This window comes from Limanda limanda, chromosome 10 (assembly GCF_963576545.1).
Source record: "Limanda limanda chromosome 10, fLimLim1.1, whole genome shotgun sequence".
NCBI lineage: Eukaryota > Metazoa > Chordata > Actinopteri > Pleuronectiformes > Pleuronectidae > Limanda > Limanda limanda.
The window spans coordinates 19,784,170-19,796,685 of NC_083645.1; the positions used below are offsets into that span (position 1 = coordinate 19,784,170).

The window sequence follows — 12,516 nt, forward strand, 5'->3', positions numbered from 1 at the left end:
TCACCCCTCTTTTCTGCCGCTGCCATATTTCCACTTTCCCCTCCCCTGTGATACTTCCATTAGCTTCTGCATCACAGGCTCCATCCCGACTCTGTAGTAACAATTTAAATTTAATCAATCTTTGCCATGTGACTGCCAGGATGGAAAATTAATATGGAGAGCAATTAGAAAACAGCCATCTCACTGTCATGGATACACTGGAATACCAAGATGAGAGCAGAGAAATGGACGACGTTTAGGCAGCAAATGAAAACCTCCTGTGCAGCACTCAGACGCGGCAGCGGGCGTTGTCCTCAGGAAGGGTCGGCAGCCACATCGATTTAACTTTCTGTTGATTGAATTCTTTTGCATTTTTATTCTCGCCCTCTCGCGCAAAAAACTGAAAAGAGACACAATGACAGAGTCGTTGTGGGGGTTTTCAATCACCGCCGCAGAATAATTATCTTTTCAGACCACAGACAGGCGATATTATATAGCTTTGTCACAGCATTTTAATATCACAGAGGAACAAAACAGGAAAGCAAGGGAAATCAAAGCAGAGCGGTAAAGTGTATGCAGGCCACAAATAAAATATATCCCCCCCGTCTTAAATTGCTTTAAATTATTTTCTTTGAAAACAGCAACATCACAGTATTGTCTGCTCTAAGCTGCCTGGATGTCTGCTCAGGAGTATCTATTTTCATATGACAAGCAGAATCAGGACATTTATTGTTACCGCGACAAAGAAAATGTCAGCGTATAGAGGAAATACAAAAAAGTCGTTTAAGCCAAAAGTGGCAGACATTCTTTGTAAAATGATTTATCATGCCACGCTGTTGTTCCAAATTCTTTAAGGGTTCATCACGCTGTAAAACCAAGCTGACTGAATTGTGTCATGCCGCAAGTCCCCATCGCCTCGTGGCTCCAGTTAGACGACGAAACACACAATGAAGATGTTGTCACCAGAATGTGGGTTCACATTGACTCAACCCCGTCTCTGGTCCTCCAATCTGGCCTTCTGTTTCTTGTTGCTGCTTACGCCGATTTTACAGGATTGCATCATTGTTTTCAACCTTGAGGCTGTGTGCACATAGTTTTGGAGGGAAAAGCGTCTGTGCTCTCCAAGCCAGACTCTTGTTCCGTCGCCAAGCAGGACGCAAGATAGCCGGCAAAAGCTCAGGGAGAATTTTTTGGGGAGTTGCCTCTTGCAGTGAACACATTGCTTCCCTTTAGTGTCAGGAGAGTTTAGTCTTCTGCTGATTCTTCTTTTTGTGCAACATTAGCAACAAACAAATAGCACACCGCAGCTGTATGACATGAAGGGATCATTATGCGCAGTGCATGAGGGCGAGATGAGCAATGAGCTTGTCAGGGTTGCAGGATCCCCGCGCTGGAGCCGCAGATCTGTCTGCTGTAACTGGATGTAAAGATGCCTTGGTGTGATTGAGAGAAACAGACAGGATTGAATTGGCTGCTGGCATGCTGCAGATGTGTGTGATGAAATGGCAGCGAGCGGGAGGGTCTTCTCCCCGCGTTGATGCAAAGTGATGCTATTCCAGGTAACTACAAACAGAAAAACATGGGCAGCACTATCTGGAGAATTAAGCCTTTGTATTTGAAATGGCTATATTTAATATTTTCCAATGCCGTGCACATCAGTACATAGATATTTTGAGTGCTCTCTAGTGCCTTTGCAAGTGCTTGGACCTAGATTCAGTATTAAAGTGCTGTATGTCTGATTTGAAAGCAGCACTGATACTTGATAGGTGGATTTGCTGCCTCCTCTGCCATGAGGCTGTTTGTATTTTAAATGTGGAATAAAAAAAAAGCACAAAGGCAGCCTCCACCTCCCGATGGAGCTCCCTCAGTAATTAATAGGTATTAAATTCTAGATAGGAAATGTTCCCAGTGACATCCTGCTCTATACTGTACTTCAAGTCTGTTAATAGATGATTGGCAAGCTTACTTCCCTGACGACTTTGAACACACATTCACGGCAGGAGGAGCTTTCACTGTATTTCATTCTCCAGTTGTTGACTTCCGAAACCGAGCTGCTGCTGGAAAAGCCATTATTTCATCTCTCACCCTCATTGCAGTTTGCTGGTTTTTCAGAATAGGGCGAGATTGTGTTTTGTCATAGGTCGATGGCCTGTCACTTTTCTCTTTCAAACTTTGCCTCCTCCATTTTTTGTGGGTCTTTTAGACTAACATCTGCGTTTTATGAAGCTCAGAGCAGAGGCAGGATGTGTGAGGGTTAATGGCACTTGGCTTTCATAACAATGTCATTTACAACCCAGTTGCTCTTCCATTTACCCCTAAAGCAAAGGAGAGAAAATGGCATTCACTGCATATGCATGCACTGCTGAGCAGTGAGCATGCGGCTTGTGTATATTTCTTTGTGCCTGGAGGCTTTTCACTGTTTGGAAAGAGCTTCAGGCAATAGAAAAAAGCCAAAGTATTTAGAGGAAATGGCATTCATTACCGAGCTGCTGGTAAATCTTTAATCAGGAGAGAAAAAGATCTACTTTGTCAAACATGTCAGACTAGATTTGGGGAGAAATTTCAGATTATTAAATGCACGTTTGAATTTTATGTTACAGCTTTCATGTCACATATCAAAGACACGTTTACCAATTGAAGAAAGTAGTAAAATTTAAGCTCTCTGAAAAGACTTTACGTTGCTGCTAAAACTAAAATATTGACTCTTAAAGCGCCATCATCTATCAAAGAAAAGGCTTCAAAAATGGTTAGATTCACAAAACACAGACGATGATAAATCCATTACATAGGATTAGGAAAGGAACATGGGATTTTAAAAGAGCTTTAAAAAATACCATTGCAGTGGACAATCTAATCCAGTGTGTGGGCATGTTTTTTTTCTTTTTATGTTCCTGGTACCTGGTAAAGACTTTCTGTTGTGATTACATTATTACACTTTGATTGGATCCCTTCTGTTTACGCTTCGTGCCTTTTGTCTGCTTGATTGCTGCCAGTGCAGTTCCTCAGACCAATCAGCTTTCATGGAAATGCACATTCATACACAAGTGCAACACATGGAAAAACTCCTCAGTCGGCTCCTCCTTGATTTTTTTCTCATCATATGATTTAAACTGTATATTGATCATATAAAACTGCCTGTACGTATATGCTACAATACGTGTAAAGTGGCTAATATTATCTAATATTGTAAGATGCTACCTTGCTTAAGCATCGACTACATTTTGAGACACAATTATATCAATGCTGTCCATTGTGAGGTAGAGAGTGTCGCCTGAAGCTGCATCTATTAGATAGAGAATGCCTAGTGTGTGTCAGCATGTGCATTTCGACACATGTGATGAAAGGAAGTCTGTTTCCGCCTCTGTGTCACTGTGAGACATTCACGTGGACACTGTTGGTGCTGTGGTTAATGTCGCCTGCCTTCCAGCGCCATGATTCCCCCACAACTCCACTTCCCTTATTTGGGTTCAGACAGCCCATGATACCCTTTACTCACTCGTTCAGTCATTTAGTCACCATGTTATCTGTCAGCCTCATCAGATTATACTTTATGAGAGACAGCTCTGGCATATCTGGTCCTGAAAAGCCTGTCTCCAATCTTTAAATATCGATCCCCAGGGCCTAAGCAGAGGTGCCTCTCACGAGTGCAGTAAAAGAAGAGAGAAAAACAGATCATTAGTGATTTTAATTAGGTGATCTGTCAAGCTGCGATTGCCAGATGTAAGCGTATGCATTTGGGTCGATGGCAATCCCTCTCACAATCCTCTCTTGTCACCTTGGGCGTGTGGAATGGAGGATGACTCTCGCTAGAAGTGAAACAACCAGTAGGGGAACACAAAAAATGTGTCATTGCGTATGTGTGTGTGTGACAAGTTCTTTCTCAAGACTGGAGCTGGTGGAAAAACGGCACAGTGGCATAGAGAGACTTTCGAAAACAAATTACGTTTTCCAAGGCTGAATCTTTTTTCAAAGTGTGTTTTTATAAATCTTTGTTGTTGTTATCAACCTTTTTTAAGACCAGTGGAATACAAGTGGAATCATGTTTTAACGATTTGAGAGATTTCTCGAGCTGGAATTAAATGGCATTTGTGAATTATTAGGAATCAGGAAAACATTTTTGACAGTGAGAAATTGTCTTGACTGTCCTCTCTCCTCCGACACAACTAAGAGTCTCAGACAAATCTCTTTTTCAGTTCGGCATTAAACATCATTACTTATTTATAACTCAGTGCCAGATGACGGAGAGAGAAACGGGGGAGAGAGACGCACCAGGCAGACAACACCGCAACTCGCCTGGTGTCTCTCTGTGAGATATCTGATTGCACTGTTTAAACCTGCCTTTCATCTAGTGTTGCTACGGAAAACCCAATTATACAAGAGCTGCAAATGGACTTTTGATTTAACAATACATAATTTAATTGGCATATTAGAAGTGGCCCAAACATCCAGCTCTCTCTTTCAGCGCAGGACTGCAGTCTCCAGCAGACGACGGGAAATGCAATTCAAGCGAGAGCGAATCCTTCAGTAATGTTTAAATTGGGCTGTTTTAATTAACTCTAAATGCTGCATTGTTTTCTCTTCTTATTTCATGACAGATTTGGCATACTAAAGTCAAATGAACACCATGTGGGAGAATTAGCATCGTCAGATCTGTGTGCAAATGAGTTTTCATAAAAGTTGAAAATCAGACCGGGCTAACAATCGTGTGTTCTCTTTGTCGCCCACAGATCCCAGCGAGGTCTTCCACTGCCAGGACGAGTGTCGCATCCTCGGCCACTCTGACCGCTGCTGGATGCCCCGTGTCCAAATCCCACCGCGAGCCAAGTCGCCCGAGCACGGCCGCAATGTCATCGCTCTGTCTATCGAGGCCACCACGGTGGACGTGCCCCACTACGAAGACGGCACCATCAAGAGGACTTTTGCCACCTTCGGCAAGGATGGACCCGAGGACGTGGAGCGGGGAGAGATAAAGGGAAAGCGGACTCAGGAGTCTCAGGTGTGCAGCCCCAAGGCGAACGGAGGGGCTGTCCGCGAAGCTGGCAACGGGCGCGAGGCCGCCAGCCCCATCACCTCCCCCGTGCACCTGAAGAGCCCGCTGTCCAAACCGTCGTCTGCCTACAACACGCTCAAATGCCGCGACGCAGAGCGAATCGCCAACCACAGCTTTCTGCGGCAGCCGGAGGGGAAGGACAGTGAGCCGGCGGTCAGGGAGATCAACACGCTTCTCCACGATGGCCGAGACAAGGAATCCCCCAGCAGCAAGCGCCTGAAGGACATAGTGCTTTAGCGAGCTTCTCGATGACACACACCGACACGCATACACACATACAGTGTAAACTCACATATATATACCCCGCAATAGCTGTGTGTGCACAAGAGGACGTCAGGCCGTGGAAGTAGAGAGACACGCCCATTTGCAGTATACGATAATGAAGAACCAGCTCGGGCTGCCGATGATGAACTGTAGAATGCTGCAGCTTGATGTGTGCTCAAGCTGAGGTAGTGGATGTGGCTTTGTTGTAGTCGCAGTACGTTTTCCTTGTTTGCTTTTTGTTCAGTTTTCTTTCCATCAGTCTGCAATGAGTGGACAGGCAGGTTACTGTTGACTGCATGGACATGGCCCGGCGGAGCTCTTTAGCCCTTTTGCGCCAAAGCAGGACACTACACGTTTGGACACCCGAGGTGCCGACTCACAAGTACAGTTATGCCTTTTGAACTACTTTTGTATCACAAACTGATATTTGCCTTCTTTGGTTTTGCAGTTTGTTCTAGCTGCCAAAATCGTTCTTTGTTCCTTTGTATAGTGAGCTCCGTCAGTGTAATAAGCAACAACAGACAAACACAGGATTCAGCTAAAAATATTCTCAGTGCATTCAGGAGCAGGGGAGCGAGGCCTTTCCGTTTCATTCGCCCCTCTCCCCGACTAATAAGAGAAACTTTCTCGCCGTATCCCTGAGGACATCCTAGTGTCATCAGACTGTGAGGTCTTTACAGTATTTATATTTTATCATGGATGGAGCTAAATGAACTCTCACTATCTGCCCAGCCGCTCTGAACACTGGAAGTTGGACCGACCGATCCTTGTGTTCAAATTGAGTTGTATGAAAAAAAGACTTACTGCTTTTGAAATCTCCTGTGCCCAACCTTGATTGTAGCCAGTGGAGCACAAATTAGAACTTTGTGCTCTGGTCTTGTACTTTTTTTGACTTTTGATTATGGGGCTAGGATAGAAGGGATCGTCACTCATGTCTTGCTATGTGAAACTCTGTATAGGGTTTACTATTATCATTTTTAATAACCTGTTGTTATGTGACAATCCCTTTAATGTTTTGTTTCAAGAGAAAAAACAAATAAACATTGGTGTTCAACTGAAGCTACAGTAGCGTTTGTTACACAAACACAAAAATGAAAAAAAACATATATGCCAAAATATATTTTATAAATAATTTAAAAATGTATAATGAGAATATTTAATGCTGTGTAGTTATTTTATGAGTAAGTTATACTTGAAAGATTAACTTGCTTTTGTTCATTTGTCTTTTGCTTTTTTATTGAATCTGATTTTATTTTTCATTTTCAAATGAACTTGGATAATTTTTTTGTTTATTGTGTGACCCCTGGCAACTGTTGACTTGCAGTCTACCTTGTTGTAAAGAGTTTCTTATTGGTCAGTTCTTGTGCCATCAAGTTTCTGTGTGGGCTACTAGAAAATGTATAAAAAGACAAAAAAAAAATTCAACAAAAAAAGCGATTTCAGCACCAACATTAGTGTGTCAGTTCAATGAGCTTAGAGTGAGATAGCAAAAGAAACCAAAAAAGATGCAAACAAAACCTTAAAGATTGCAGGATGTTGCATAATCTTAGTATCTAAGGAGGAGAAAGAACGGCTCCCAGTGTTCTCCAAGCTGGTAAACTGGTGTCTACCTATGGTAAGAGTCGGCTTTCCTATTGGGCCCAATCAAGTTAAAATAAGACTTTTTCAGCTTCAACTGAGGGCATTCTGATGTGCAGAATAGCTTTGCTCAGCACTGCTGTCACCCTTTGCCATCTGTGTTCACATGAACTCAAAGATAAGGTTACGACCAGAGTGGTACAAACATGGCTCTCCCCTCCAACAGGCACCACACAACAGACTGGGTCGAATCGTGTTCCAATGAACTAAGGTCTCGGAAGAACCGTGTTGCACATCAGCAATGTGGTTTTTGTTGCTTTGCAGTAAACTATGTACAATGTCGAAAAATATGAATGAAAATGGACAAATTGCATACAACAAACTAGATCTTGTAGCTGAATGTTTTGCTGGTCTCACCCATGGCTTCTGGCAACATGAAAATCGGAATAATCACTGAATGTATACAGCAGCTTATAATTAAACTATTAAATGTTCTCTGCTTTGATTCCTTGTCTTTACTCAGCTGATTTTGATTTGAAAATTGTGATGTAGAAATTGACTGTTTGTAACAGTTCTGCAGCTATTGTGCAAACGTTTAGTGGAAACAGTGTCTAAGGTTCAGGCCTCCAGGGGAGAACCTCCGATGACAGCGCTGGCCAGGAGATGACTTGGATATATGCCCCATGTGGCCAACTCTGGTATTGTAACGAAAAATGAAGACAGATGTTATTAATATAAATATTTTGTACAGACTAGGAAAACTGTATTTGTTCTGTGCCTCACGTGGGCACAGATGCAAACCTGAAATTCAAATCAACACTTTTGACCTTTTTTAAAGGCAGATTTGACATGTGTCTGTATCTTAGCTGCACAGATTTGTACAAAGTTTAGATTGTGTGCTCCACCTCTTGCCCCATGACAGCTGGGATCAGCCCCAGTCCATCCCCAACCCCCAAAGTAAAAGTATAGATAAGGGATCTATGGATAATGTTGCCACTTTTTCCATAAACTTATCACGTTTGCAATCTGTCAACAACCAGAATTTAAGATAAGATTAAGATACATTTATTTGTCCCAAACACATGCACAGACATGCACAATAACACTCATGCAAGGAGGGAAATGTAACCTCTGCTTTTAACCCATCTGGTGCAGGACACACAGAGCAGTGGGCAGCCGTGTACGGCGCCCGGGGAGCAGATGTTGGGGGAGTAAGGTGCATTGCTCAGGGGCACTAGACAGGGTAGGGAGAATCCTCTTGGATTTTTGGACAGATCAATCCAGGTTTGTTTTTTTGTTGTTTCTCCGTGGAGTCTACCAGAGACGAACCAGAGACCTTTTCTGCCCATAGTCCAAGTTTCTGCCACTAGTCCACTATATTACTGTTGGAAAGTGGGAGTTAGCAAGCTGAGCTAACTAGCATTCATATATTGTCTTGTTACTTCCACACCTGCTGAGTCATGTACAGCTCTTGCACACTCGGGCGTATTTGGAGTACACTGCACAAAGAAGAGGGTAAGCTGTCATTCATGGGTCCAAACGGTAAATGACCAGACTGTCACTGACAGTGACAGGTCTCCTGTAACCTCAGTCCATTGAGTGGGTTGAATCAAAACACATAGAAACTAACACATGGAGTCATGGAGTAGTGTCCAAATCACAGATGGGGCTATATGAGCCAAGAGAACAAAAACTGCCAGTTGGATCACTGGGCTCAGTTCGGGTTTGGACACAAAACAGAATGCCTGTGGGGTACAGGTTGGGCTTTATCTCTCAGGCACTGTCGGGTTCGGATTCAGCCTGAGACTGTGGATGCATATAGAGAATTGGTAATAAGTCACACAAGAAAATGCACAAGCTTAAGTAAAACAGAAGATAAGGCTCTCTAGTTGCTCACCTGAAGAGCCAGTTCACATATCAAGGCTAAGTCCCCTTGCGGGCTGGAATCAGACGCTCCTCTCCCCTGTGTTTCCCAACTGTCGCTGTAAATAGAGCAGAAATGGCAACAAAAAAACAATAATGAATTCAAATGACCATTAATTAACTTGAATAATGTGAAAGTCGGCAAAGGATGAGAAACTCCTCCTAGCCATAATACATTTATCATCTCGAATATGATGTGCTGAGGACTGTTCTCGAAAACAGCATGATAACACATGGAGTGATGTCTATTCAATTTGTCATGATATAATGGATATAAACAGTTTGAGTCAAGGCTGGCTTCAACTCTGCATTAATATTCCATGCATCTGTTGTTGCTCTTCCCCATTATTTCCCAAGCAGACCTTGGGGAATCTTTCAACATGTGAGGCGAGAGCATCTTAGAGTTGGTCAAACGTTGCATTTGTGGGATATTTAACTTTGCAGAATTCTCCTAAAAAGACTAAGGCTAAATGCTACAGGACCATGTAACTTGTCAGAGATTCGAGACTCACATAAGGCTAATGGTTGATGCCGTTTTACAGGCAACCGTGTGATGTCATTACAACAGATTCCGCTTGAAATATTGATCGATTAGTCAACTTTGAGTGGAAGCTGTGAAACACGTTGAAAGGGAAGATAGGGCTTGATTCTCTCTCTGCTCGTCTGCAACAATTTCTATGACATTTTCACTCGATAACAGCTCCACTTTCCAACTCCCCTGTACACAGGAGATCTTTCTCTTGAGTAAGTTTGTATGGATTGATGAGGAGCAGCAGAGGATAGATGTAGAACAGGATACATTCCATCGCTGTAGACACAGAAGAAGAAGAAGAAGATGAAGAAGAAGTGAAAAAGACACAACACTGCTGCCACACAGCTGCCCTCCATGATAAGAAAAGGAGGTTGGCTTCATTTCTATAATTAATTTGACATTCCTTCTTTACCCTCTGGTGGAGCCAACATGAAAGCTGGGCTTAAAGCACACTTGCTAACACATCCATTAGTCTATAAGGAGGATCTGGTTTCTTCCAGCTAAGTTCTCTTCTCTTGGGCAATACTGCTATTCCAGCTCTGCCCCACTCGTATGAATTACTCATGCCCTTTCAGTAGTGTTTAGACCCCTGGGTCTCCGTAGCAAACTTGCCTGAGCCAATGGTACTGGCCTACCTCCAACTGAAGGGCAAAGTAAGCATTTAAAGAGCAGTTTCATTATCATTAACCTGAAAAACTGACTTGGTGGCGGAATTTTCCAGTTACTCTGTCAAACTTGTGTGTTCAAAAGTGTTGTCTTCCAAAGCAGCCGCTTCCCCCGGAGTCAAACCCAACTTGGAATTCACGAGCCGTATTTGTGAATCCTCCGGACTGGTGCTTGCCCAGGCATGTGTGATTACTCCTGATTCACAATAGTCATGGAGAATATTCTTCATTACAGCAAGATTTATAACAAAGGTTACCAGGACACACTTCCTATTAACAGCCTATTAATGTTTCAATTATCATTTTGCAAAATGGGGAGGGGGAGGATTTGGAGAGAACAATTAAAATGATTTATTTCTGACACAGATGTGCTTTGAAAAAGAGCAGGAAGGCCTGCAGCCTTGCATTCCTTCAATACAAAATAGTCCATTGCCTGTTCTTTTGAGGGAGCCCCCCCCTCCACCAGCCCCCAATCACACGCACTGATCTTTGTCGCTCTAGTGACCTCATTCTCTCAGAAGGACCTGCAGCTGCTCCTGCCTCATTATGACCAACTACTCCATTCAAGAACCTCTGGTGGAGGCTCCCCACTGGATTACGTGACAGCCGAGATGTCTTACAGATAAAGCAAGGTTTTGTTTCCTTGAAAAGATGAAATAATAAATTCAAGGGATGTGCTCTTAAATTGAAGATTTTTAGGTAATTTGCATTCTGAGTATTTGCCTGTAGCTACATGATAATGGGCCAATTCCGTTTTGTCTGTTATTTGCTGGAAAGTCCAACGGTTGTTTATTTCAATGACTGCACCCACAAATACACTATCTACAGTAGAAGATTTTATCTGCCTTCTCCACGCATGCACTTTGCCAAATCATTTTTATTTCAGGCTTGTAAATGATACTGAATCTAGCATATTTGGTTCACACCTCTTCCCCGATTTGTCTCCACAAATGAGCAAGTGTGGTGATCAACACACGAGATTCACAAGGTCGAGAAGTGGATTTTGTTCTTTTACTTTTGCTGTTTTCCGAAGTCTCACTAAAACTCAACTCAATTCAAAGTATCTTCAAAGAATAGAGCTCTTATTTTTTGGCCTGCGGGCAGTTTCTTCTATCATGCGCTAGTGTCTCTGTTCTCTTTAAAACCAGTTACCATAAAGATAATGCTTTGTTCCACAGACTCACACCTAAAAGCAAAACGATTAACATCTCTGTTGGAGAGAAATCCAACAAAGCCCAGAGCTGGTTTCACCTCAGCCTGTCCTCACCATAGACCGAATATTTAACGCTCCTCACACCACATCTGTCCTGGTCCCTGGTGTCCCATGGATGACAGGTTCAGACTCTGCCACTCTTAAAGCTTTGCCGCAGTCCTAGTGGTTTGAAAGAGGTGAGGGCTTCGAATGGGATATTAGCTCCACAAGGCCACAGGAAGTTTGTAGAAATTATGAAGACTCTCAGGGATGTGTTTTGCTTGGCCAAAAGGCAAGTCTATCTAAACAAGAAGAATAACCTTTTGTTATATATTGTATTGAAGAGGTTAGTCCTTGTCACAATGAGAAGCAGGGCTGGTCATTGCTATCAGCAGGAAGACTGATTACCCTCTCTATCTCCCCACCACAACTACTTATCTAATAGGCCTGGCCAGTGGCCGCTTCTCTTTGTGGTAGTCACAATGGAACTTTGATCACTGCTGAAATGAGGGGCTCAAACAATAGTCTGCATTCACAGAACACCACAGAGTCCCGAGTGAGATGGGAAGCAGCGGCTGCCACATTCCCCCAGCTAGCTTTAATTGGAAGTGATGCTAGACAGATCATATCATAACCATTAGTGATGCCCTGATAAAACTGACCTGGGAGCTGCTCTGTGAAGCCTCTTTGTCTGAGAGGGGTCCAATGAGCCCCGGGACCCTTCTCCCTGCCATCTCCAGCAGCAATCATAGGGTGACCTCTGCCACCTCTCTCAGCCCTGAATGCCCAGGATGCTGGCTCTGGGGCTGGGGAACAGGGGCAGTTGACCTCCCCCTCTCTGGAGGGTAAAAACGCTGATAGCAGGGACTAGAAATTAAAGACTGTGGCCTTTGAAAGCCTCCATTATTGTCAGCGGCAGCACAGCAATGAATCCCACTGGCTCTCTCTATAGACATGCATTATCGGCGGGGTGATTATTTGACCCAAAGTCTCTGTTTGCCAATGATTTATTTCACCCTGGCACAGGTACGTTGTCTGACCTCTCTGACCTTTTGTAAGAAAACAGTGACAGAAAACAGCTGAATAGTGTTGGACTGTGGGTTGAATAAGTCACACAAATGTCTTGGGAGTTTTAGGAGCCATTTTTAATCTATTTTTGAATCCATTTCATATATAATACCCTGTCTCAGAGGAAAGAAGCCCTTTGCAGCAATACACAGGGAACTAAAAAGATTGGGTCAATTGTTCCTCTGCTACAGTAATTCAGAGAGATGGATTGTAGTCCAAAGTGAGACCAAAATGTGCTGCGAAAAGCTAAAACCAAAGGAGCATG

The 12,516-nt window shown here is 43.3% G+C and overlaps 1 protein-coding gene across 2 annotated transcripts in view; it reads left to right on the forward strand.

Annotated features, from left to right (window-relative positions):
- The window catches only part of pcdh19 (protocadherin 19), a 52,138-nt gene extending 46,872 nt beyond the window's left edge, over nt 1-5,266 (forward strand). For both annotated transcript variants that reach the window (XM_061080004.1, XM_061080003.1), the window contains exon 5: nt 4,707-5,266. In XM_061080004.1, the coding sequence (XP_060935987.1) occupies nt 4,707-5,266 (560 nt within the window). The remainder of the gene's footprint in view (nt 1-4,706) is intronic.
- Nucleotides 5,267-12,516: the final 7,250 nt, after the last annotated feature.